Genomic DNA, 25,647 nt, shown 5'->3' with positions numbered 1-25,647 from the left:
TTATCTTCTGACAATAGTAGTGGTACCATATTAACATTTGGCATGCTATGCAAATAACATCAAGCAACAAAAGCATGACGCCTGCGTCACCAGTGATACGGTTAAAAGCAACCATACAAATTCTCTAAGGGAGACACATGAGTTCTGTCATTATATTCTAGTGTCTGTGGTAACACTTTATAACAGTATAGGAGGCAAACAATTTCGTCTGCTCGTATTTGATGCGCAAGAGGCAAAGCCAAGGTGTACAATACCAGGATGATGCCTTGGTTTTGTATTTCCACATTACAGAAGTCAAATACCAATGAACATCGTTTGACAAGTTTATTGTAACACATTTCAAGTATATCCATTCTCTGATAAACAGCTGGCCCAATTCCCTGTGGAATTTGCCCTCTAAGCCAGGAAAGTCAAAGCAGAGCCTCCAAACTCTGCCTACAGGGCATGAATAAAACTCTCATTGAAGTCAATGGAAGCTCCTTCCAACATGCAGAAAGACAATGGATTTTTCAGGACAGAATCAGACCTTGTATGCCATCTTTGTAGTACATTCACTTTTCAGATACATGAAGTACATATCTTTAAAATGTGATACAGGACATTATAATATATCCAGATCTTAGGAAAATGTACTAAGAAGTTCTGTTGCAGAATATAATGATCATATAAGGATCAGGTATGATATCTGATAGACTCATCTGGGACTTGCAGAGTAAGAAGCTTATGGCTGAGGTATCTTTAATTTTACCCTTTAGAACAAAAACACAATTTCAGCACTGTGTAACTGGTGTAAAATATTATGTACCGTAAGCTCCATTCTTATTGTCTGTTTCACGTAAATTGTGACATTGAGAAGCTAGACACCACTGATGGAGGTACAGAGATTTGGAAGGTATAATCTCTGCACCCAGTTGTTCAAGATCCTCAGTGCCTCATCTGTGGAAAAAGATGAGGGGTAAGTGTTTTCAATAGTGGTGTCTCAAATACAACTGGTGAAGTTTAGGAACATATAATATTAAACACCAAGAGATAGGAGTAAAAAGACAGCGCAACACTTGTGTTTTCAGTTTTATCTTGCTTGCAGTATTTATTAACTTTACTCATGATGATATTAGTGATAAATAAGGATAATATTTTCTTTTACAAAAAATTGTAAGGATATATTTTATAGGATTAAACAATCTGAGAATTTCACAGAAACATCAGAATTTAAACTCTCATAGCTCCAACTGTTTTGTCCAGCAGCGTATCTACCAGTTCAAAAACATCTATGGTTAGTATTTAATAAAAAATAAAAACAATTATTCACGACATCAAAACTCTTGCCCCCTTTAGATTCTATGTAACACTTTTGATTGACTGTAGTTGCCACCCAAACATAAAATAAAAGTAGCCGCAATCATAATTTTTCCCTCCGGATCACCTGGCAAAAGGAAGTAATCCTGACCAGGACGGAAAAAGCTTTGTCAAGCTCTTATGCTTATAAGAGCTATCTGCATAAGCAGACCAACTGAAGTCCATAGAACCTCTTCTGTGAGTGAGGGTTAATAGCATTAATTAAGGCTTGTAAGATTAGATTCCACATGTTTTTTGCTTTTTTTTTTTAACTTTTCGTGATTCATGAGCCTGGGATTCAGTGTTGCAGTTCTTTACTCAGGCAAAACCTGTGTTGATATCCCTCCATAGTTAGTTTCCTTTTTCCAGTGGGTCCAATTCACCAAGTGGTGGTACTAGCTGCTCTTCAGCAACTCAAGGAAAAAATTGTAGTCCCCAAGGAATAGTAGGTGGGGTTCCAGCTCATAAAATACAAACTTAGCTACATGGACTTTTTGCAAGAACCATTCCTTTGTCACACCTACTAGGCTTTTCAAATTCAGTCTCTGAGATGAGTCATTGAAAAAATCCACACAAGTGTTGTGAATAAATGACAAAGCTTAGTTGGAACTAAAGGCTTTTTGTGTGTTTGTGTATGTGTGTGTTAGGTTAGAATGCAGTGTTATGTATCACTACATTCTGCCAGAAATCATCCTCCTGGAAACTTCAAAACTTTAAAAATACTCTGTCTGCTTTCCCTACCAGCAACAAGGAAAAGTAGTGTCCATCCAGCACAGCTGTCTGTACCATGTGCATCATCGGAAGTCATAGTGTTCTAGCACAAACGTTGTGAGTGCAGATACTGTATACTAGCAGAGAGCTAAAACTTCTGAAGCTGTTGTCTGTAGCTCCTAGGAACAGCAAGTATGACAGGTGCAAAACCTATATTTGAGGCAGAAGACTCTTCGATTTGATTGAGACCAGATCTTCCAAGGGGAAGAATCACTGTCAAGCCAAAATGATTCTTTCCACTTCAGAAAGCAATCTGCCCTTCCTAAAGGCTCTTGACTAATAGAATCCTACACATTATGTCAGATCCTCCATGGATTCTGGTAGTTGTTAAAAACACTATAAGTATTTCCATGTTTGCCATGTCACTTAACCTTGTAACGTGCCTTCTTTGATCTGTTGAATAAAGAGATTCCTTTCATCTTCAGGTGTCCTTCCGTTTTGTGCCCGAACTATACAAGTGGGCCTGTGAAGATTTAGCATGTATATCAAATGCTGCTTCTCGTTCTTTAGCTCTTCAATCTGGGCTTTTAATTCTGCATTGATAGTTTCCAGCTTTTCTGATTCCTAGTCACAAAGAACAGACAGAACTATTAGGCTGAGCAGTTCAAACAGTTAATTGCAATGTTTGTCTAATAGTTGCAGTCTTTTATTGCTGAGAAAGCATATGGCTCGCAGAGAAAGAAATTGCATGTTCTTAGTGTCCTGTAATGATGAAACCATACATCTCCCAGTCAATAACAGTCTAAAAACCAAATTGTCAGTTGCCTCCTTTGGCCTTTAGAGAAGCGTAGCGGAAGTTGAAAAGCCAAATTCAGACTTGATGATGACAGGTATCTAAAGCATTATTGCTGTCTTCTGCAAAATTATTTTGAACTTTTTGGGTCAAAAATTGACCCAAGATTATCTACGCTTCTTATTAACTCACTGGAACATCATGTCACATATCTGTAAACCCATGTTAAGCTAACAAAGTGAGGACATAGCTTTTTTTCCCCAACCACTGGATATAGGAACAAAGACAGGTTGATGCCTGATGCTGCTGTAATATAGTTTTATATCACGGCAGAGCAGGTGAAGACACTACTGGGATCTTAGGACAGAGACTTCAGGGCTAAGTTACTATGCCACGTGTTTCACAAAGAAGTCAGAGATTACTCGTTGGTGTTTGTAGGCTCTTGGTCTCCACAATGGATCTTATACGAAATGAGATTTTACTTCTTTTTGTGTTCAATGTACACATTCAAGTTCATATTATCCCCATAGACAAGACTGACTCCTGAAACAGTAATGTCTTTTCACTCCTGCCATGCCTTTACATTTTCCAGTTTTAACCAGGTTTGATTTCATGTATAGCATGTTCATTTTTTTGTAACTAATGTTTTGAAGGGTTTACAGAGTTTTGCATGACATCTTTCTGTATTTCCTACTACAACAGTGCCCTGTGCTATCTTTTCAGATCCTGGCAGGATGATAGATTAAGAACAATTCAAGCCAGTCACTTACTTTCTGCAAACATTCTGTTTTTTCCTTCTTTTTGTTTCGACACTTTGCAGCAGCAATTTTATTCCTTTCCCTTCTTCTCTTTTTTCTTTCATCCTCTTCAGGAGAAAACTATCCCATAAAACAGATAGATACACACAGTCCATTAGATGTTGTAAATACTTGACCTGTATTTTGATAACTTCTGCATTTTTAAGAGCAATGTGGATAGTGTTGTCAGTGCTCGCATCATGAGTTACATAAGGACGTGATTCTGACCTTGCTTGCTATACAGTAAAAACAGTAGTGACTCCATTAGAATTGTCAATAAAACCTGACCGGAGTTTAGATGGATGTAATCCATGTGATGGCTCATTTTAAATCAATGATACTGAAAAGAACTTGCCAAGTGTCTCCCCAGGTTGAGTCCTACACCTCCATCTCTTCTCCACTTCCCAAGGAGGAAAAGAAGCAAAGACATGGGAAGCAGAGTGAGGACGCGGCATGAATGAGGCATTGAGAGTGCAGCGAACTAAAGGCAGCACTGAAAAGGGGATATTAACACACTCCTTCAAGCTCTGTTTTGCTTCCTAAGGAGGCTTGGACCAAGGTGTAGCTATTTCCCAAACAACTTATTTCTCCACTTTATAAGTATTTTTCATGGAGACTGTTATCTTAAAGTAAAAACCTAGTGTAGACATAGCATGACTGTGTTTACCTCAGTGTAGCCCACGTGGGTCCTACTGCTCTGTCCTCACTGAACTAAAGCTGCAGTGACTTATTCCAAGTTTAGCCACAAGTAGGCAGGGAAACCAGATTAGTGCTTGCTCTAATCTCTGTAAAACATTGTCCTTAGTTCATCATCAAAAATAAAAAACCCAACTATAGGTTTCAATGGAGATGAGAAATACTAGAGGGTTTCCCAGAAGCACTTCACAAAAAGCCGAGCAGCAGGCTTAAAAGGGTCAAATATGGTGGAGAGGGTTGTCTGTAGTTGATACAGTTACTGGTCTTCTGGTGAAGCTTTTTTAGAGAATTAATCATTCACACTGAAATGCTATTTAAAGAGCCATACCTCTGTTTTCATGATTGATGTTTCAATTGGCCTTTCAGAAACTGTCACCGTGTCCAGTGTAGAAGACATCCTGTGGGAAGGACGCTTATTCTGAATGGCGAACCTCAGTTCCTCTTTCACCAGTGGGGTTAAATTTGTGAAATCATCAAACCCCAGTGACCCTGCAGGGGACAAAGTGGGAACAATTGCGGAGGCGCTGACTTCTAATGCAGATACCTGGCCTGAGTGTTGGACCATCATTTTGCTGAAAGGTAAAAAGAGATAATAATAATAGTCTTTCAACAATTTTAGAAACATAAATATAATCTCCTAGAGGTGTATTTTGTAATGTAAACTAATACCGTATTTCTTGCATTGCTTCAGTCCCCATTCCCCATCTACCCAAATCTCTCACTGAAGTCAAGCAGTTAAAAATTTGATCACTAGTAAAAATTTCTACTTTAGGTCAACTTTAAGTTGGTATTTAAAAATAATAATAGTATTAGTGCATCATGCAATATCTAGGTCTCTCTGAAACTTAATATAGAAAAAAAATGTAGATATTTATGTATACTTTGAAGTTTTAAACTGGTAATGTGTGGCAGTTGAGAATCAAGTGAATAGGAAGAGAAAGAAAATAAGGAGCAAAGATCAGAAAGTAAAGAAATACTATTACTATTTAAAGCACAGAAGGAGTTTAAGAGTATCTCCATCCTCAGAGCTATACCACCACAAAATTCCAGCCTCAAATGGAGAGAGTGTACCTTGATCTCAACTAGATTTAGGCAAAGCTCAAAGAATTCTACTAGAAGCTGAGGTTTGCTAACTAAGACAGGATCTGTCACAAAATTATCTGCTCAGTTTTACACAGAGTTGTAGATCTGGCTATAAACTCCTGAAAAACAGTTCACAATAAGAGCTGCAGAAAGGTGAAAGTCTATACATACTCTGGGGCTTCAAAGCACAGGCCGAGTTAGAGGGATTGAGTCATGAAAAACGTGAAGCCATTTGTTTCATTCCTTTGCTCTTGTAAAATCTGAAACTGTCCTCATGTGCCCTCAACAAGAGGTTTGAAATTCTTAAATATTTATGGTCAGATCTCCTGCTGATATAAAACAGTGTGACTGAAGAGACTTCAGAGGAATTATGCAAATAGACACCCATGGAGGAACCTAATTTCTAGTAGTTTTCCGAAGAAAATGAACCTACTCAACAGTGCTCTCTACCTTCCTCTTTTAGTCATTCTTACTAATTTTTTAGCCAATTTTGCAGGGAGAGAGGCCCCCTATGTGCTTTGTGAAAACTAGTGACCCCACTGAGGAAGAAAGAGGCAAAACTCAGCAGTCAACCGTCCAACCATCATGGACAACCTAGCTAGCCAATGCACACAGTTCTGCACAACACAAACCATCTGTCACCCACAAGAGGTGAGATAAGAGGTCTGGAAGAAAGCTGAGCGCTTTTTGTGGGTGGCCCAAGGGACAAAAGGCGCAAATCCATAAGAAAACAGATTGTATTACTTCCCTTATTCAGAAAGTGGCTTCTCTTAAATTGGAATTTACCGTGTTGGTTTTCCAACTTTCTTTGGTACACCAAAGAGTTTGGTTTGTTTTTTATTAATAGCTGTACTGGTAATTACAGCATATGTTCTCTATTCTTGATTAGAACTGTAATAATTATAGCAAAGTTGATTATAATTAACTTAGCCCAGGTAAACAAATAATTGCGTCAGGGTAGCACTGTGGGTAAGTTAAATTTCCACATGTTCAACCCAGAATTGCGGTTCCCTTTACACTACTTCTGTAATCCAGCAAGAAATGTTTGAGGTCACGTGCCTTGACAAGAAGACAGATTTTACTCAGAGATATCTAAAAATACACTGTAAATCCACACTGGCACACATTAGAGTAGAATCTTGTTCATCGCTAAGCGAGGTAAATATAAAAATGTGAGGACAGCAAATTGCCAGTTGGCAGAAAATGCCATGTCCAGCTGCAGAGACTTCTTCACTTCTTCCTCATCCAGTGACCACAGAAGAGCTGAAGATTTCCCAGAATCTGGGGGTGAAATCCTGAAGAGGACTTTTTCTGTTGACCTCAGTGGGGCCAGGATTTCACCCATAGTTATTAAAGATGAGGAAATTATTTGAAACAATTTGTTATTCAGAAAGACCTTGGGAAATTTATGTAATTCTCTTCAGAATGCCCCTGCTCATGAGTCACATTTAACATACTGATACGATTTAATCCTATAATCTCAGAAAACTAGCAGTTACTGTTTTCCAACAAGTCAGAAACGGCCCTATAATTTCCAGCTGAAGCCCTCCCAGCATTATTTACCATTTAGCAACATTCAACCATTCAACTCATTTAAATGGGCTGATTTCAGATGACACTGAACCCCTCATTGCTAGCAGAAACTTCAGCTATTTTCACTGAATCTGTCTCCTTGGCTGCCGGTGATGGCTTCATTTCAAAGTTAATTCTGTATAATTCAACCAAACCAGGAGTCTTAAATTAACAGTAAAACTGTTTCTCCAGCCTACAAAATAATTAATTGGGCTAATAATTTTTGAGCTCTGGTGGTTTATTCGATTATTTTTCAGTTTAGGTGAACTTTGAATTAAAGTCAGCAGCAGCACCAGAGGAAACCAAGAATGTTTGTGCCTGAGAAATTGTGTTAATTGTGGCTTTCTATTAGCTAGTGCTAAGGGTACTATGAATGCCAACAAAACCCTACTACAATGTCCTCAGGTACTCTCATCCAGCTGTCATTAATGTAAAAAAAAAAAAAAAAAAGAGAGAGAGAGAGAGTAGTAGGGTGCCCATGGGGAGGGGAAGCACAGAGGGGGAAGTGTCCTTGACCATAGAAACTTGCTGCTCTCCTGCCTGAACAGCTCACTGACCTTCCAGACATCCTGAAAGGCATCTCTATTTACTCAGACTTTAGGGAAGGGAGGACCTACCAGGGGGCTGAGGCTTGTGTAAGGATTTCTGCTGTGAGCAGAAGCCCATTTTCCAGAGCTGTCTGCCATTGGCTTGCTTTCCTGGGGCTCTTTCTTGGGGCAGGGCTTCTGGACAGTGTCTGGTAGGATAGGCTTCCAGTCTACACTGAGATCGTTAGGAGCCACCGTGAAACGAATAACGAAAATAATCAGCCTTATGCAAAATGTACTTAGTAAGCTGAATAGATTTCTTTTTCATAACAACAAGCTAGATGTTTTCCGATTTCTGAGGAACAAATCTGCTTTTAGAAATGTTTTACAGGAGTGAAAATTAGGTTTTCCAATTGAAAAGAATGCAACAGGTCGCCCTTCCTTTTTCCCCAATTTTTGTACAAATTGTACCTCTGCCTATAAGCCATCAAGAGCACTATCTCTTTTGCTCTGGGTTTGTAAAGGCTGGGGAAAGAGTAGGAATAAGAATATGGAGCCTTAAAGTGTGATTACATCTGGGCCTTTCTGATATGATCTCTGTTTACTTTGTTAGACGACGCACATGGACCTCAGCTCCAGGCTGATTTGAGTCCTTCTTAAGTTACTGACATTGAAGGTGCTGAACATTTCACAGACCTGCACTGGAAAGGCACAGCTTGTTCCCAGTGTGAGTTAATGCTTCATTACATTATCCTTAGTTTTGGAATTTTCCAAAGAGAACAGCTTTTCTATTAATGGTATCCTCCCAGTTCAGGTAGATTCAAACAACTTTATTCATTCCTTGTCCCTCTACTTAGTTTGTTCTTTTGCTGATGATTCTTTCCATCTACAGTGAACTTTCATTTCTCATCTGACAATATTTTAATTTCAAGACGTAATTCCTAGCTGTGCATTTCTATTATTTAAGGGTATGTCTGTTTAATATTAATACTAAAAAGGACTACTTCCAGTCTTTCCTTTTTTCGCCTAGCTGCAGATGGCTGACTGTGCCTCTTGGTTTTATTTCTTCATATGAATTCCTTTTCCTCTGGTGCTGATGCAATAAACCCCGATAACCATTGAGGTTAATCTTAAACAGCATTAAGAGCAATTACAGTTCACAACCTCTGTGCACGCTGGTTGACCTTAAGCTTTCTTACATCCCACACCATTCCCGAACCATTTTCTGCTGCCTTCCAGCTTCTCAAACGCTGTTACTAGGAGGAAAATTGATTTCCAACAGGAAACTCGTTCTCTGAAACAAGTTTGCTGTTGTGTCACGCCTGACTTGGTTAGGCAACAGTTTAGCAACCGATCTTCTTCATGTCAAGACACGGGAACAGAAAGAAAAGTGAGCGTCCCTGGCTCACACCGAGAGTTCCCGCTCATTTTATGCATATATAATAGATATATATATATACACACGAGGCACTGGGGGGGTTACTGGTGGCCTGGCCGGTCCCGCTACAGCTCCTCAGTCCCTGCCCCTGCGGACCCTCCGGGGTCGCGGTGCCGCCGCCGGCTGCCTCCACCGCCCGGCCGCGCTCCGGCATCCCCGCCGGTCCCGGGGCCGGCGCCGTCCCTCCGCCGAGGCCGCCACCGCGCGGTGCCGAGCTGCGCTGCCGGCCCGGGGAGAGCCGGGGCTCGGCGGGCTCCCTCCCTCCCTCCCGGCGCTCACATCTGGCGGCAGCCCGGGCAGGGGGTTCCCCCAGATGTGAGCGCCGGGAGGGAGCCGCCGCCACCGGCGGGCGGGCGTGGGGCTCCGGCGGGGCTGAGGGCTTTCCCGGGGCTCACGGGAGGCGGCGGCACCGCCGCACCCGACTTGGCTCCGGCGGCGAAAGTTTTCCTCGCCGCTTCCCGCGGGCCCGCCGGCGGGCATCTCTCCGTGGCGGGACAACCTCTCACGGAGCTCAAACCCCGCGACCCGCCGGCACGGAGAGTCCCAGCGTCTCCCCTCCCGCTTTCACCTACCTTCTTCCCGCTGCTGCTACTGCCGCTGCTGTTTTCCCGGCCGGAGGGAAGGGGCTCCGCACCCACCCCGCAGCGTCCCGGTGGCCGTTCCCTCTCCTCCGGGAAAGCAGCTCTCACCGCTCGCCGCTCCTCTGCCTCTCGCCTCGGTTGCATCACCCCCCTTATATAGCCGAGCGGGCAGCGCTGGTATTTACTCTGGCGGCGAGTCCCGGGCTGATGTCATGCTATTAATAGCCTCCCCGAAAGAGAGGGAGGAGGGAAGCCGAGCCCGAGGCGGTGATGCAAGGCTTCCCCGCCGGCACGGCTCGGCACGGCACGGCGCGGCGCGGCGAGCAGTGCCGTGCCGGGCGGCATCGCAGATCCCCCCACAGAGGAGCATCCATCGGCACCCGGACAGACCCCGTCCTCTATTCCTCTTTCCCCTCCCTCCCTCACTCTCTCTCTTTTTTTTTTTTTTCCCTCTAAAACAAAAAATTAAGGCTCGGGGGAGTGTTTCTTTCTCCCGGCCGTTTTGCTGCTGAGGAGAAATTAGTCCCTCTCACGACAGAAAAAAAAAAAAAAAAAGAAAGAAAAGAAAAAGAAAAAAAAAAAGGGAAAAAAAGTAGAGATTGTGTAGTTTTTAAAAGAATTGAAAAGGGATCTTATTCGACAGGAAAAAATCGTTTAATGCTCCCCTCCTTCTCACACTCTTCCCCCCGCCCCCTCCCCCGTGCTGCTTTAGATGACAGCTAAAAGTTCACTTCACATGAAGAGGAAGATTTCAGTTTTTATTCCGAGGAGGCAAGACCCGTTTAATGAAATGATAGAAAGCTAAAAAGAATACGTTTTTCTTTTAAAAAATCTTTTCTTAAAACACAACAGCACACAATTTTCTTATGATCTCACGGAAACCCAGCGAGCCCCTATAGGAGAGAGGGCAATACGGTGGTGGCTGTGGTGAAGGGGTTTTTGTTTTGTTCTTTTTTTTTTTTTGGTTTCCGTAGCTTCCTGGTTTGTTAAACGACAGAAATTGCCTTTTAACAGCCCCTGAAGTGCTAGAAAATAAGATGTGTCAAAAAAGCATTTACCCAGGACAGACACAGAAGGTTTACAGAGAGATGCACAGCATTACCCAGTCTGATAATATTCCATATACAATACATACAAACGTGTCATTAAGACAGTCTTCAAGTCGCTGTACTAGGCATGGAAAAATCAGGAGATTGCATGCTTGAGGATAGTCTAACTAAACCAATATAAAATGTATACTTTCATATATAAAATGTACACTCTGATTAAGTGCTCCAACCAATTAATTAATTTCATGATGTTCAACGTGGCTGTATTTTTGTAATAAGTAATATGTCTCAAGTGGTATATTCTAGGATATATTAATTGCTTGGAGTGTTTTATCAAGGATATCAATTTCTAATACTAGTTTGAAAGTCCCTCTGTATCTCCCCTCTACGTGCGCATGGCTGCCTGGATGTACATGTATATACATAAACGTACACATTGGCCACACAGACAGGAGTAGTAATCTTAGCTTTTTTAAAGTGCTAGCATTCTCGATTTTGCAAACTTAACGCTCCTATTTTACCTCTAATTTTCTGCTTTTGGAAAAAAAAAAAAAATCTGGTGGGGAAGGGAAGGAGTCTGGTTGGGTTTCCTCCTGTGGAAGGTGCAGTCGCTCCCTGTTCTCCTCAAACAATGAAGTGCACTTTGCAGAGGGCAGGAGTGAGCTCCTCTGACCTACCTGGCAGCTCTCTGTTTACAGTTTGGGCAAACTGCAGGCTTTTTTTTTTTTTTTTTTCACTCACCTATAGATAAATCATTCTCAGCTCTTTCAAAACATGTTTATTGCCTTATCTTTATTAATCTAGGTAAATCAATGTCAAGTATAATGCCAGCCAAAAACTTTGCTCTTCAGAACGGTCTAGAGCAAGCTTTACATTTCAACTTGGTGAAGCCTGTGAAGTTCTTTTTACTTCAGAGGCATAACTTTATAATTCATGCTGTGTTCAAGAACAGCTGGCATCGTTTTTCTCAAGCCTACAAGAAAAAAAAAAAAACAACAAACTCTCAAGCAGAGGCCAAATGTGGAAAATTTCTTCCCAACAGATAATTGGTTGGAAAGTTCTCAGCATGAAGTTATTGTGGAAACATGTTAGCAACATCAGTTTTAGTGGCCATGACCAGGTGCCTGCCATAATTCCGACAGAGATTTAGCAACTGTCCTTTCTTATTTAGCTAGCTGTACCAGAAGGGGGAATTTATTTAGAGTATTTTCAGCTAAGCAGAGAAATGTCACAGAATAATGAAGGGGGAAAAAAAGCAGCTCCCTCATTCAGTGTGGGTAGAAGTACGTTGGAAATCCAAGTGTTGTTATCCTGTTGTTTAAGGATCACTGACATCTACTCAACAATCACAACACTTCACCAAGTAGGCAGATGATTACTTTGTTTTGAAATTGTACTATATTATACCAAACTAAAGCCAAGAGATTTGTTTGCTATACCATGCTGCTTCTTCACTGCTGGTACCATTATTGCCCGTGAGCTGCACAAGGTAACAAAAACTGACAGCAAACCAGTTGTGTTCATTCTTGAACTACTCCTGAAGTTAGACAGCTCCTCCCTGCAAAACAAACAGAGACGGTTCCTGTGTGCATTTAAGATTAGGCCAGTGAAACATGTCCTGGCTTGAAATTCTTCAGTGAAAAAAGAAAATGAAACCACACTGAAAAATAAACCCAGTTCCACTATGTCACATAGGTTTTAGCCTGCTCCCATTTAAAACCAAAGCTGACTTGATCTCAGTAAAGACATAAGATCACACTCTGGTTTAATAAATAAATAAATAAATTAAAATTCTCAGAAAGTTAAAGTAAAACCCAGTACAGCCACCAGATGCTCTGATGTTCTTTGCCAGTTTCATTTTCCATCTCATAAAATAACTTTCATTTGCCTCCCTCTGAACGTTTACTGTTCCTTTGCCATTTCATTTCTTTCTTTTGTCACAAACTTCAGGAGACGATCCCCCTGAAATAGCAGTCATTTCACAGAGGTGACATTCATGTTCATTATTTCTGCTTTCCCTTAAACCAGGTACAGCAGCTCATCACCAGAAGACTGACATGTGTTGGGTCTTTCTCTCTCTGCAGAGATATTAGTCTGATTACCACCTCACAGTACAGTCCTTGCAGCCCTCTGTAAGTCTCCGGTGCAGAGGAAAGAATTCTTTCCTTTACCTCTTCCTGACCAAATCCTGCCTTCACATCGCTTCACACTACTTCCTACGCTGTGGTTGATTAAAACTAAAATATAGCTGTCTCCTTGATAAACAGAGCTATAGACATCATTATACACAGCAACAGACACATCTTTATAGCAAAAGCTGTCTCCTGTCTTAACATTTATGGAACAATAGGACATCAGTTAGAGTAACACAATTAAAATCCCCATGTCCCATCCAGATCCTATGTTGGTTTATGGTCATGCAGATACATTAAACCTATTTGGTCTAGTGAAAATATAATAAGATGTAAATAAATAAAATGCGTAGAGATATCTTGAGTAAAACCTGTCTCTCCGTGTGCTTTGTGGTTTTTATTGTATTAAGTTTTGAAACGCCTGTAACCCTGATGGATCCAATTTTTCCCTGCATGGCACATATATGAGAAAGAGGTTTCCCAAAATCAGAGTTATCATGTTGTAAAATCAGCACAGAATCAGTTTTTTTGACTCTATGCAAAAAAGTATCTTTCTCCTTTCTGTGATAGGAATTAACATTCACCATGGTTTTTGCTGTGCTGTACATTCAGGTCTCAATCCCCTGTTTCCTAAACATGCACTAGTTTTGAGACGATTTTCCCATCTGTCTGGACTAACACCAGAGTTGAAACTTGGGACTATTTTTTTCAAGATTTAGATTGCTGCTGCTTAAACTATGAGAGTAATCTGCAGTAGAAGTAGCATCAGGCATCCCCACCTAGCCCAGGGCTTTTTAGCTGCTGTTGAGGACCCCTTGGGCATCTCTGGGCTACTTCCAAGAGTTTCTCAAAAAAGTGACTAAAAAATCCCCCAAGTCTACAGTAGCGAGGATCAAATTCACTCTGGAAAGTATGGATCTCTATAGGGGTAAGAGGTCCAAATATTGAAGGGAGTTAAAAACCCTGGAGTTAGAGGACAGACTCTCACAGAAGCTGTATGGCAAACTTGGCTACGGTCTCACATTTAATACCACTCAAGCAGATGAGTGTGTGTCTTGTGGAGGGAAATAAATGCACTGTTTTAACTTCCTTTATTCTTTAACACCGAAGGTGAAATTCATTTGCTCCTTGCTTTTCTCTCCTCAGCTTACCTTTCTCTCCTCACTGCCTGTTTTTATCACTATCTGATAATCCCTCTGAATCCATTTATTGTCTGTTTATTATCTCCTTTTTGGATGCTCCTATTTCCTACTCTTTTGCTTTGTTTCAGTAAAAGCCCCCTTTGCCATTTCCTTAAAACAGCAGCTTCTCCTTTTCTTTTGCCACTTCCCTGTTTCTCCTCCTCTCACTTCTCTCTTTTTCCGCCCTATATCCCTGGATTCTGTCATTCCCCTTTCCGTTCCCTTTTTCCAGCAATCCTTCTCTCATTGGTCCTTCTGCTTCTGTCCCAGCAGCTTCCTAAGTTTAAATGAGTCATTTTAATTTTCTCTTTCACTTTCTGTCATTTTACTTTTTGTTTCTCTACTAACAAGATGGAGACACTGATAGCAAAATTACTGTGGTGTACAACAAGATGAACATTTCAAGACCAGATTCCAGTACCTCAAATTACCATGAACTTTAATGGAATTTTACTAAATTAAATGTTCCACAAGGTTGTCAGTCATTATTATATGCAGTGCTTTGGAACTGCGGGGTAGAGGGACAAGTTATACAAACATCTCTTCTGTCTAGCTGAAAGACAGACCTGAAGCTGGCCCAGTATACCTTTAGTTCCCTCTTGTTGAAACCTTTCAGGATTTTTTTTTTTTTTTATCAGATGAACTTTGTGCACTGGCATAGGAGTTGGCTAAGCACAATAGCCTGTAATTACAATTTCTGATCTCTTTGGATACATCCAGATAGTAACCAACAAGGAGAAGAGATCCTACATATGAAAGAGTCACACCTTAAACTAGACTGAATAAGGCAAATTCACTGGTTCCATTGAACAAGCAAAATGATAGGCCAGATAGATTAATTGCTCTCCAGGCAAGTGTAAATTGTATCTCCTTTGTGGTGCCTTTATAGTCCCATCCATTCAATGGCAAGAAAAGCTCCGGGTTCACAGATCCTCCCCCTCATCTCCCCCTCCCCATGTAAAACATGCTGGATTTTGTCTGAGAGCAGTTGGAGATTCATACTGAACTTCATCAATGCCTTTATGTGTAAAAAAAATGATCACCACTTAAAGTAAGTACTAAGACCTGATCCAGCTGTTACTGAAGTCAATGGAAAGATTCCCATTGACTTCAATGAGAGATAAATTTAGCCCCAAGGGACGGTGAAAAATCAGCATTTAATCACACTATTTCTCAGCGTACAAAACTCTCCTCTTGAAATGACTTGAAAGAAATGCTTAGAAACTATTCACTGAAAGTGTGTGTTTCCTTAGGTGAACTAATGTAATTACAGTTTGTGTTCTAGTAGTCTTTCAGGTAAACACAGAAGGTGAGAGGAAGCAAACAAGAGAATACATCTGTTTTTACTGTGCTAAGTTACAAATATTTTGGATACATTATGGAATCATGCTGCTACACACAAATACACACACACACACATATCTCCTATAAAAATTTCCTGTTCCTAATGATTGCCCTCGGAACTGTGCATATATAAAGAATATTCTGGGACTTGATATAATTAATGATACTTTAAACAGCTCTTGTTATCTGCCTCGTAAATATGTAATCTACAGTTTGCCATAATAATTACAAATGCACATTTCTAATTATTAAACATTGATTTCTACATAAATACTATTTAAAATATCAACAACGTATGACACATTTATAATCTGCAGAAGATTCAAAACCAAGGCTGCCATTGCAGCTTTCAGTCTGCTTATCGTTTATCCTCTCACCTACTTCACATGTGCCTTGCCATGAAAGGAACGCATGAATGATCTTAACTTGCAGCCTCTTATCTTTCCTGGTTTATTTTTTTGGCTTTTACTGTACAGTAACTTGCCCAGATAATAGGAACAAAGTGTAAGTAAAATGAAACCAATAGAGCTGCGTGCAGTTTTAAAATTAGACTGCTTTAATTGCAATCATGAAGGCATTCCCTGAGCCTAAATCCCGACTGCTCTGTGCACATGGGAGGCTGCTGATGAAGCCACCTCAGCAAGGGGGGAAGATACAGGGTATCACTGCAGCCACCTCGGCTTCCCCAAAGTCTGGTGGGGAATGCCACCCACTGTGGGGTAGGGTCCATCTTTTGTCCAGTGAGTCTTTGAAGCAGAATGTTTACATAGAGGGAAAACCAGATTCTGGGATGCCCCTTGTCCAGAGGTATGTCCTCACCATGAGGCTGTAAAGTCAGGCACCATCTGGTTTACTAACTGTCTTGTAACTTCATGAGAGGACAGTTTGAGCAGGAGAAGTCAGGGGTAAGTTTCCCCTAACAGCACAGCTGATTAGTTTGTGATCATTTCTCCTTGGAAAGAGGAGGCATGAATTTCACCCCTCTCAGCCAGAGGTGCGAACCCAACTCAGGTCTTTCCACCCAGACCAAATGCTCTCGCTGATGGTGTTTTATTAGAAAACCAGCTTGATCCCTGACCGATGTTTTCCCATAGTCCGAGTTTAGAAGGGAAGTTTGGGGCCGTGAATGCCACAATCACAGTGATGTTTAGCTCTGCGCTGCAAGTTAGATGATAAGTGGGAGAGATGGGACATTCATTCTCACCATGCCCAGCTTCCTTCTCTGGAGCTGGGCTTTAGTCCGTCAACACTGGAAATAATTATTAACGAGGCAGATGAGGACAGTGTGGCTCACGGGACTGGGAGTCAGGAGATGAGAGGGCTCCTTATTCACTGTTTTTGTGCTTTCGGGTAATCTGATGGTCTTCATTTGGTTCTGTTTCCCAGCCTGTTGAAATGGGTGAGGTAGCTAGGATTTTCAAACGGAAATCACAGATAAGGCTGGTGTATATCATTTTTACGTCTAATTTTAATTAGCACTACAATGGGCCATCAGACCAGGGCCTTCTGTTGCTGGATGCTCTCTAGATGCATTATTATCTATTCTTACTACTCAATGTGTGTGTTACAGTAGTATTTAGCAGTCCCAGTAAGGGTTCTGGGTGTGTTTTTCTTCTATGCAAGAGTTTTACACTGAGTTTTATACTGAGGATGACAATCTTTCAACTGTCAAATAGAAGCTCAGATTCAGCATAGCAATTAAATACATAGCTGAATAGGCCACGTCTGAAAACCTTGACTAACTTAGGACTTGCTGATAACGAAGAGCTAAAATAGCCTCTATAAAATAGTATAACTTATTCCTGTGGTATTATATTTCTTCTAACACATTTGGCAAGAAAGCACCTGACAAGGTATGTGGTCTTTTGTCAAGGTCATTATTTTGGCAGTTTTCTTATAAGTATGGGCTGATCAATTAACTTGTTACATACCTTTGAAGTATAGTAATTACTTTTATTTTTCTAATACAACACAGGTTTAGAATTTGAGTAGATGCTAAGTTATTAAAAGAAACAAAAACCTAAGAACTTTAAAGAGACACAGAGCACAAAAGCAGAGTGTTTTGTCCACCTGTTACACTGAATTATTAGTGGACTTTAGAGGAGTACCTAGATAGTAAAAAATAAGTTACACTATCTCTTATAAGTATCTCTAAGGTAAATTGTCTTTTTATTATTCTTTTTCACTCTAATTCTAATGTTTGGGATTTATTAAATCATTTAAGCCTACTTTTTCAGAAAGTTATTTAGAGGTAAACATTTCCTGCACCGAACTAGGAATGCACAAGATTACTATCTGGCCATTCGCACGCACCGTCCCACATGCCCAGATGAGCTCCCGTGCATTTGAGGCCATAGGCTTTGCTGGCTGAAGCGTTCTTGGAAGCCTTCCACTCTGAAGTGAGTCTCCCTGCAGCAGCAGGAATAGCTAATGTGTGTCGTGTATAAGCACTGATGACTGGTAAGAAAAGCATTTTCTGGGAGTTTAATGATCGTTTGGAAGAGTTTTCATCCCAGTACCTGTGCTCAGCTTGTCATTTACTGACAGGAAAATCCTTTCCCATCAGGTATTTTTACTGTTATACATTGTGAAAATGTAAACTATGAAGAAGAAAAAAGGATCAGCTCTGCTTTACGAGTAAAAATTCAACTCCAAATGCAGCAAACAATAAATAGTAGTAAAAGTACTGGAAAAAAAAGGACTGGACCCAAGGCCCTGGGGACTGCAGCAACCAGAACTGGGAGGTAGGAGAGCTGTTGTGTATAAAGAGATTTTACAAGCTCAAGAAAAAGAGAAGAGAAACAAGAAACTTCATTAGGGCAGCTGCAAGAAAAAGAGACTTGCTGGTTGGTTGGTTCTGATCAGTTTTGTATTAATTGCTATTTGTTATTAATGGGATACTTTGTCTCGTGTTCTACAGAACTGACTCAGGCTCCTTACAGCATACGAGCAAATCTAAGGGTAAGGCAGACTTAGAAATGTGATGGAGTTATTAAACTACTCTAAAGAAACAAGATGAAGTGGATGATTTTCTAAGTTAGGCATCCTTCTAAACTAGCAAGTCTATGCCTCATAACTTCCCTACATGTTTTTTTGGCACTGCTTCCTGGAACTAGTCGAATCGTAATTTGTACAAGCATATGTAAGATCCTGCTTATGCTATGGCTTCAAGGACCAGGAAAATCAGAGACAATCCTGCCAACCAGAGGGGATCAGCGAGGTGAAGCGGAATATTTGTTAGTGCATACAAGGGCACTTTGGTGTTTGTATCTAGAGACAGAAAGCCGTCCTGTGAAAGCAATCTCTAACAGGTACAGATGGAGCTAGTTAGAGTAGACACTTTCTTATTGTCAGGACTTATCAAGACATTTAAGAACCAATGTGGGAGTTTCTCCTCAGATACCACTCCTGTCAAGTTCAGTGCAAGGTCAGCCCCAATTAATTTTGCAGGGCCGTACCCATAATGAGAGGGGACTGCTTCTCCAGAGTTGCTGATTATTGTTTCAAGAGTCTGCTTGCTTTTGCAGATAAATAGTGAAGGATTTTTAGTGGTACGTCACAGATGAACATACACACTACTTTAAAACTGTAAGGACCTAGTTAACCGAAGGCACTATTCTCCCCTTATATCCAGAAAAGAGACTGGGATATGCAATCAGCCATCAGTCAGCATGAGAGAGAAAATAAAGATATAAAAATAAAATACTCTTGTAAAGGGCTGTTAGGAGTATTCAGCAGATATTCTGTACAGGAATTCAATACTGTATTGCTCCACATTAAAGGAGAGATTTACCATTTTTAAGGGCTCAGTTTCCCATAAGGGGAAAGTGTAGTTCAAGTCTATTTAAATTTATCATTTTTTCCCATAAATGAAAGCTGATCAATTAAAAAGTGCTTTATTCTCCCGTTTTAAAGAGACAGATGCCTGTCATGTTCTGGAGGGGAAGATAGTTTCCTTGCTAATGCAGAAGTATTTCTTGCCCTTGCATAAGCCAAGATGTTCCACGCTGTATCAGAAAAATTGTGACATGTTTAGTTAAGTCTACTTCCAAATGACATCCATGTTGTGGCACAGGTAGGTATCAGGCAGCCCCCAGCCAAGCCTGACACCCCATTTTGAATTTGTAGCAGTGCCCAGCACTTCAGAAGGAGTTTTGCTCACACTGGGATTGCAGGATCAGTCCTATGACTTGTTTGGAAACCATAAATTAGGCTCAGTGTTATGCTTCCTGGCTTTAGTGAGGCTGTATCTGTTAGTACCATTTATACACCACTTTAACTAGTCAAATAAATCATCAGCTTCGTGGCTGGAGCAGAAACTACAGATATGACAGAATACCCAAAACAAGCCATGAACTCCCCACAGATATAAATTGGCATAAGTGCTTTCATTTCATCAGCCAAGGATTTGGCTTGGGATGGTTTAGCTTGATACTTCTTGTTGATGATTTATTTTGTGTTCAAAGCATCTGTATGAAGCAGAGAGAATACGTAACCTAGCAGGCAACATTTAAATTAGACTCAGCAGGTCTTTTTTTACAGGTGATTTGCGTTTTGTGGAAAAGCGAGTGTTTAGGCTCCAAAGTTTTCTCAACAATCCATACTGGTCTGTACAATCTCTTGAACTCAGGCTGTAAATCAGCCATGTGTTAGGCTGAGAGTGCTTGCAGTGAAAAAAGGCTCTCACAGCAAGTGTGATGTGCACACTGTTTTCTTTGCAAAGCGTGGAGATTAAACACGTACTCAAATTGTTGGGGTTTGGTTTACAATTATTACAGCTCACTATTATTTTGATATGATATGACATGATATGATATATGATAGTATTTTTCCCATGAATGCTCTGTATCTTAAAATATCCATGCAGATGTCTAAGCACCTGTAGGTTTCATCATCGACTTGAATATATGTTTAAACATTACCCTTTTCTCTTTCTAAAAAGCCCATTATAGATATTTTTACAAGAAGACCTACTATGAGGTCACCAGCACACTCATGCAGCTTCCCTCTCCTCATGGGTGTTCCTACCACACAGTATTGGTAGGACAGAGCCATGGGCCTCCTCTCTAAACTCGTTCCTGTAAACTGTGCAACAGGGAAACTTCAGCATCTTTTGGCTTCCTGACATAATCTATTCATTGAATCTTACTTATTTGTGAATGTGCCTGCCCCAAATGGACTGCTTACAGAACCTGGGAAGGTTATAATCACCCTTCTTCTGTTACCCTTGTCTCTCATGACACCTTCTACATATCTCCCAGAGCTCAGCAGAAGGGTTATTGGGTAAAATTTAGCAGACACAGGAGATGAGATGAAATGAGCCAACAGTCATCAACTATTATCATCTTGGTGACTGTTAGCACCATGATCAGCTACCAGCATAGTCATCACCTATTTTCCAAATCCCTTCTTTGGTTGATACAAGAGTCTTTGCCCTCAACCTTCGATCTCGATTCATTTTGGTCCCAATTCTTCTCTCCCTTCCCCATGTGACTTCACAGACTCCAGTTCAGCTGTACTTCGATTGCACTAATGAAAAGCGAGTTCAGCTTTGAGTTCAAGTTCTCAAAGACCTTTGGCCTAACATCTGTTTACACTTATGTGATAAGGCACCTAAATATCTTGCAAGGTAAGAGGGATAAGAGTTCTCTCTTGGCTATCCTTCCTTCTACTACGGCATGGATTATTTTAGACTCTACATGTACACCTTATTCTCACTGCAGTCTGCGAGGCCACATTTCCATTGATGTAAGCATTAAACCAGTGGCAGGGTTAGAGCAGGCCCTAATTATATTACAGTTTAATCGGGAAACAGAGTATGTCAAGTGGGAGGTCAGCAACATATTTTTGGAGCACATCTCAGAGTTCACCCAGTATGCATTCCTTCCTTCTACTGGAATGTTTATAGCTTGTTTGTTTTAAACTGGAAATATCCTTTCTGTGAGCTTCTCCTGGGAGCTGTTTGAGACAAAGATGGCACGCAGAACCTCAACCACAACCATCGTACGCAGGAGATCTGGATCCTCCTCCTTTTCAAACTCTCCTGTGAGGGATTAGGATGGCAGCTTTAAAGTGGACAAGCTGTAGTAACCTAAAGCAAGAAAATCCCAAGCTCCTTTAGAGAAAACCCTTGCCCAGGGCTATAAACATCCTGGTACCCAGATCTCATATGTGCTGCAGTCAGCAACCTTCATGTTCCTATGCACCTCAAAGTTTCATTTCTGCAAAGGTGCTCAAATACATGCCTTTTTCAGGACTATGTCCAGTGGGTTCCTGATAGTAAATCTTGCCCTAGATCCTCCAAGGTGTGTTTTCTGATCATACCTGTCCTATGCAGTGGGGGTGAGAGCCTGCACAGGGTAGTCATACCTTTCTTTCAAAGACCAGGTGCCTTTGAGGGCACTTGCTTCAAAGAAGTGAGAAAGGGCTCCATTTCTGCTCTAAAAAAATGCTTATGTAAAATCTTCAAGCAGTCCTGGGAGTGAGGACCAGAAACAGTCTCCTCCTGAGCCATCTGTCCTCTCTCTGTTTTCTGCATGGCTTCAGCAAGGAGTGTGGAGGGTGCACCTCTCCCCATCTACAGCCTGATAGTTCAGGCAATCTCCCAGATCAAAAGAAAAAGGAAATTAAACTTCATTAGACAGTCAATGGAACTGAACTCGGCTTTTACATATCCCTACTGAATGCTTAAAGGAAGCAGCACTACCTCATCCTTCCACCAGTGTTTGCAAGAAAGAAGCAATGCTTTGCTAAACTAAAAATAAGAGACCAAAGCACAGGCAGAGATCTCGGGTTTGTGGCTGTCAAGAGGACAGAGGTGCCTCCCTACAGCCTGGGGGGCAAGAGGTCCCCCATTTCCCACTGAGGAGACTGGGCTGCTCCCTGTACACCTTGGTGCCCAATTTGTGAGCCACTTCAAGGGGGCTGAAGTCTTTCATCTGAGGATCAAGACCTGTAAGACAGGGGACCTAGAAGTCAGGTATTTCTGCAACTAGATTTTGCGTGGCTGAGGTTTTATGGGAACTTCGTTGGCTCCTGAGCCTCTTCAGTAAGTTTACATTATACAGTAAGGACAACAATTATGAACAAGGCATGAGAAACGCTTTGTTTTCTCCTGTGATGATCCAAGTGCACCACCACCAGGGACAAGTCTCTTTTAGAAAGCAGTGGGAAAATGTTTAGTCAGGAGAAAGTCTCAGCACTTCCATAACCGCCTAATTTGAACTTGTAACGTGACAGAGCTATCGTGTGAACATTTTTATGAGTGATTTCGCAAAGGCCAATACACCTTGTGAACAAAAAGTGTACTTCCATCCCAACGTAAAATTCTGTTCAGTTTTGAATTCTTCTGAAAACACCAAAATCGTGTTGACAGAAAAATGAAATGTACATTAAAAAAAGTTCACCTCTTCTTTGAAACATGCCACCTTATTCTAAAATAACCATCTTCATCCCAGACGATACTCAAGATGTTACAGTAAGGATTTCTCTTTCCCACTAGAAAATACAGCCACTCGGGCAGGTAATCACAGCGTTGGAGTGTTTAATTTTGTTAAGTTTGATATAAACTTGTTTCGTAAGATATTTTGCCTATCAAACGACAGTAAGTCCCTTAACATAAACACCACTGCAATTTTATTACGTAAATGAGCACTTACTAGTTTGGGGAGTTTTTTTTGACTCCAAACAAGTGAAAGAATTTGGAAATCCTGACGTTGAAACTCTTTCATGCATGCTTAATTTTCATTGTGCACGTAATCCCAGTAAGGGCAGTGCTACTCATATGTTTAAATTTAAGCACATACATACGTGTTAGCAGGACTGGGCTTTAATACAGCACAAAATCTAATGTCTAGTTTCTCAGCATTAAAATTAATACTTTTTAAAATTCAGTTTTCTAAGATAAGTAATTATATGAAACAAATTATAAAAATGAATCTGTATCTAACACATTTTAACTGATATATATATTAGAATATAGAGTATTTCTAAATATATATATTACAATATATAACATTTCTTAAAAGTACGAGAGTCATAGAGGCGACCTGACACACAACCTCATGGAAGAAACCCTTACAGAGTGGGCTACTGAGGGAGGAAAAATTTGGAAAACTGTTTTCTGGCAGTATCTCCCCTGGTGCAGGAACTGCCCCTCACGTAGAAGAACAAAGTCTCAGCCCATGCTGCTCCATCCAGACCAAGGGAATACAGAACCACTGAGGCCTCATCCAGGTGAGGAATGGGATGAAATTATTTTCATTGCTGTTGGCATGGATATGCACACCTAATTCTGTTTTCTGCTGCTAATTCAGAGTAACATGTTATCAGTTATCATCAAAATAGCTATTTTTATTATAGAAACAGTGGGTATTGTTACAAGATATAGATACTCTGAAAACTCAAAAAATTAATATCAGCTAATTTGTCTCTAATTTAGGAAACAAGCTAAATCTTGATGGATCCGTTTGCTTTTATTTGCTTTCTAAAATCATAATGATTTTCTATACTGAATAATTGGTTGTGAACATTTTGTTTTGGGAGCTCAGCTTGAAAAACAAGCTAACGACGACAAAACCCAACCAACCAGTAAGGGCAAGCAGTACTTGCAAGATTTTATCAGTTACTTCCAGCAAACACCCCTAGGTGCCTATTTCACTCTGCTATTTTCAGTTAATTCACAAAGCCTCGGCAAGGAGCAAAGGTTAAATACTTGGAATTTGCACAGGTTGTATGTCACTGCAGAATGCTAAATAAATGGGACAAATAAACGGTAGTTCCTGCAAGAAGGAAAAAGGAGGGGCTCAGGCTGCAGCTGCCTTGAAAATCATTATAAGAAGAAAATTCCTCTGGAGCCAGGTAAGGAAAAAGCAGGAGGAAAGGGAAAGCAGGAGGTGGAAATGCAGAGCATTGCAGAGGTACTGCTTTCAAGACCGCTTCATTAGGGGACTCCAGGTAGGTATGCAGCTGAGCAGAACCATTTTACAAACATCTCCTGTTAGGTATTACTACAAGGAATAACACAATATACACCTGTAGTACAGGAACCTGCTCTGGTAATACTGGAGTACATTTCAGCAACCTGAGCTGAGGGTTGAGCTTTGTCAGTTAGGGATATTGGTAATCAAAAGCAGTGAACATGGATGTAAGCACAGTGGCATGGCAGGCTACGGAGGTGGGTACGTGTAGTTATAAAACTATAGTCCTGGATGAGCTTATGGCAAATCAGGTTAAATCGAAGACTGCTAAATTGTGCTGTGGGAATTTATTTCCGTTGATGTGGCTTGGATTCTTCTGTTTATGTTTGGTTTGAGTTCTGCTGGGTGATTTTATCAACATCCATGCTGGTCCTGGCAGTAGTTTCCATCCAAAGCCGTCTCTGCACAGCAGGTACGTTACATCTCCCAGTAAGTAAGAGGTGGGCAAACTGAACGAAGGAGAACTATTGTTTGCCCGTGGTCATGCAGCATGAAAACGATAGCAAAGAAAACAGAAAACATCCAAGTCTTGACTCTCCTGGCAAATGGAGAGTGTTGTCAGTGCAAGGTACCGTGGCAAACGTTTCCTCCTCCAGCCTTCCTCAGCCACGAACAACTTTTTTACCAGTTTTGGTCCTCATCCAGCTCTGAGAGTCAGTGACGACAATTCCAACATGCCAAATGTCTGGCCTCAGCAGATTTTCTCATGAATTAAAAAAACGGGGTGTGACGTGGAATTTTTTTCTGAATTCTTTGCATATGTCTCCTGGAAAACATCCTTTCTGCTAACAGTTCTGCTATTAGGATGTATTTTCTGCATTTCACTCTCTTTCCTACTTGTATTATTGTGGTATTTTACAGGAAAGTTGTTAACTGGTTATTTTCTGTTCTAGTACGCTAGGAAACTGTAGCTAGTTTGTGTGCGTATTTCAAAATTAGGCTTCTACCTTCACAGGCTAATCCTGGGAGAAACTAAGTGTCCTCAACTCTTACGAAATCAGTGATGTCCTGGGTGCTCAGCACATTGCTGAAATAAGGCCTCATCGGAAGGATATCCAGATGAAGTTAACAAACTTCCAAATCAAAAGTGTCCCAGTTTCATTCAAAAGCTACTTGTAAACTAAAAAAGTCAGAAAAAAATGAACCTACTTCTCAAACTACTTACAAAAATCCTGAGAAGTCAGTCATTTCTGAAAATTGCATGGAACACTTGAAACAAGTAATCACCACTAAGATTTTATTTTTATAGGTTTTTCTTCTGGCTTACACATTTTGTAGTTACCTTTTCTGCTATTTATTCAGAACATATTCATTGTAATTCTTCTCAGTACCATTATCACTAGCCTGCAGATAGATATTTTTATTACAGAGAAAAGAGATTTCATCGTGGTAATAGCACTCAATTTTGCCTTAGCGGTTTTCTTCTTTTA

At 40.8% G+C, this 25,647-nt stretch overlaps 1 protein-coding gene across 1 annotated transcript; it reads right to left on the bottom strand.

Moving 5' to 3' along the window:
• Positions 1–2,472: 2,472 nt before the first annotated feature.
• Positions 2,473–11,886, bottom strand: ATF3 (activating transcription factor 3). The gene is made up of 4 exons (XM_086629300.1): positions 11,870–11,886; positions 4,661–4,904; positions 3,610–3,717; positions 2,473–2,670 (listed from the first exon to the last, which is right to left on the bottom strand). The coding sequence occupies exons 2-4, from the start codon at positions 4,898–4,900 to the stop codon at positions 2,473–2,475; spliced, it is 546 nt and encodes a 181-aa protein (XP_086485426.1). The 5' UTR covers positions 4,901–4,904; positions 11,870–11,886.
• Between the last annotated feature and the right edge of the window lie 13,761 nt (positions 11,887–25,647).

The sequence above is a fragment of the Tauraco erythrolophus genome, chromosome 2, assembly GCF_009769465.1.
Source record: "Tauraco erythrolophus isolate bTauEry1 chromosome 2, bTauEry1.pri, whole genome shotgun sequence".
Taxonomy (NCBI): domain Eukaryota; kingdom Metazoa; phylum Chordata; class Aves; order Musophagiformes; family Musophagidae; genus Tauraco; species Tauraco erythrolophus.
This window is presented reverse-complemented; position numbering and strand designations above follow the sequence as displayed.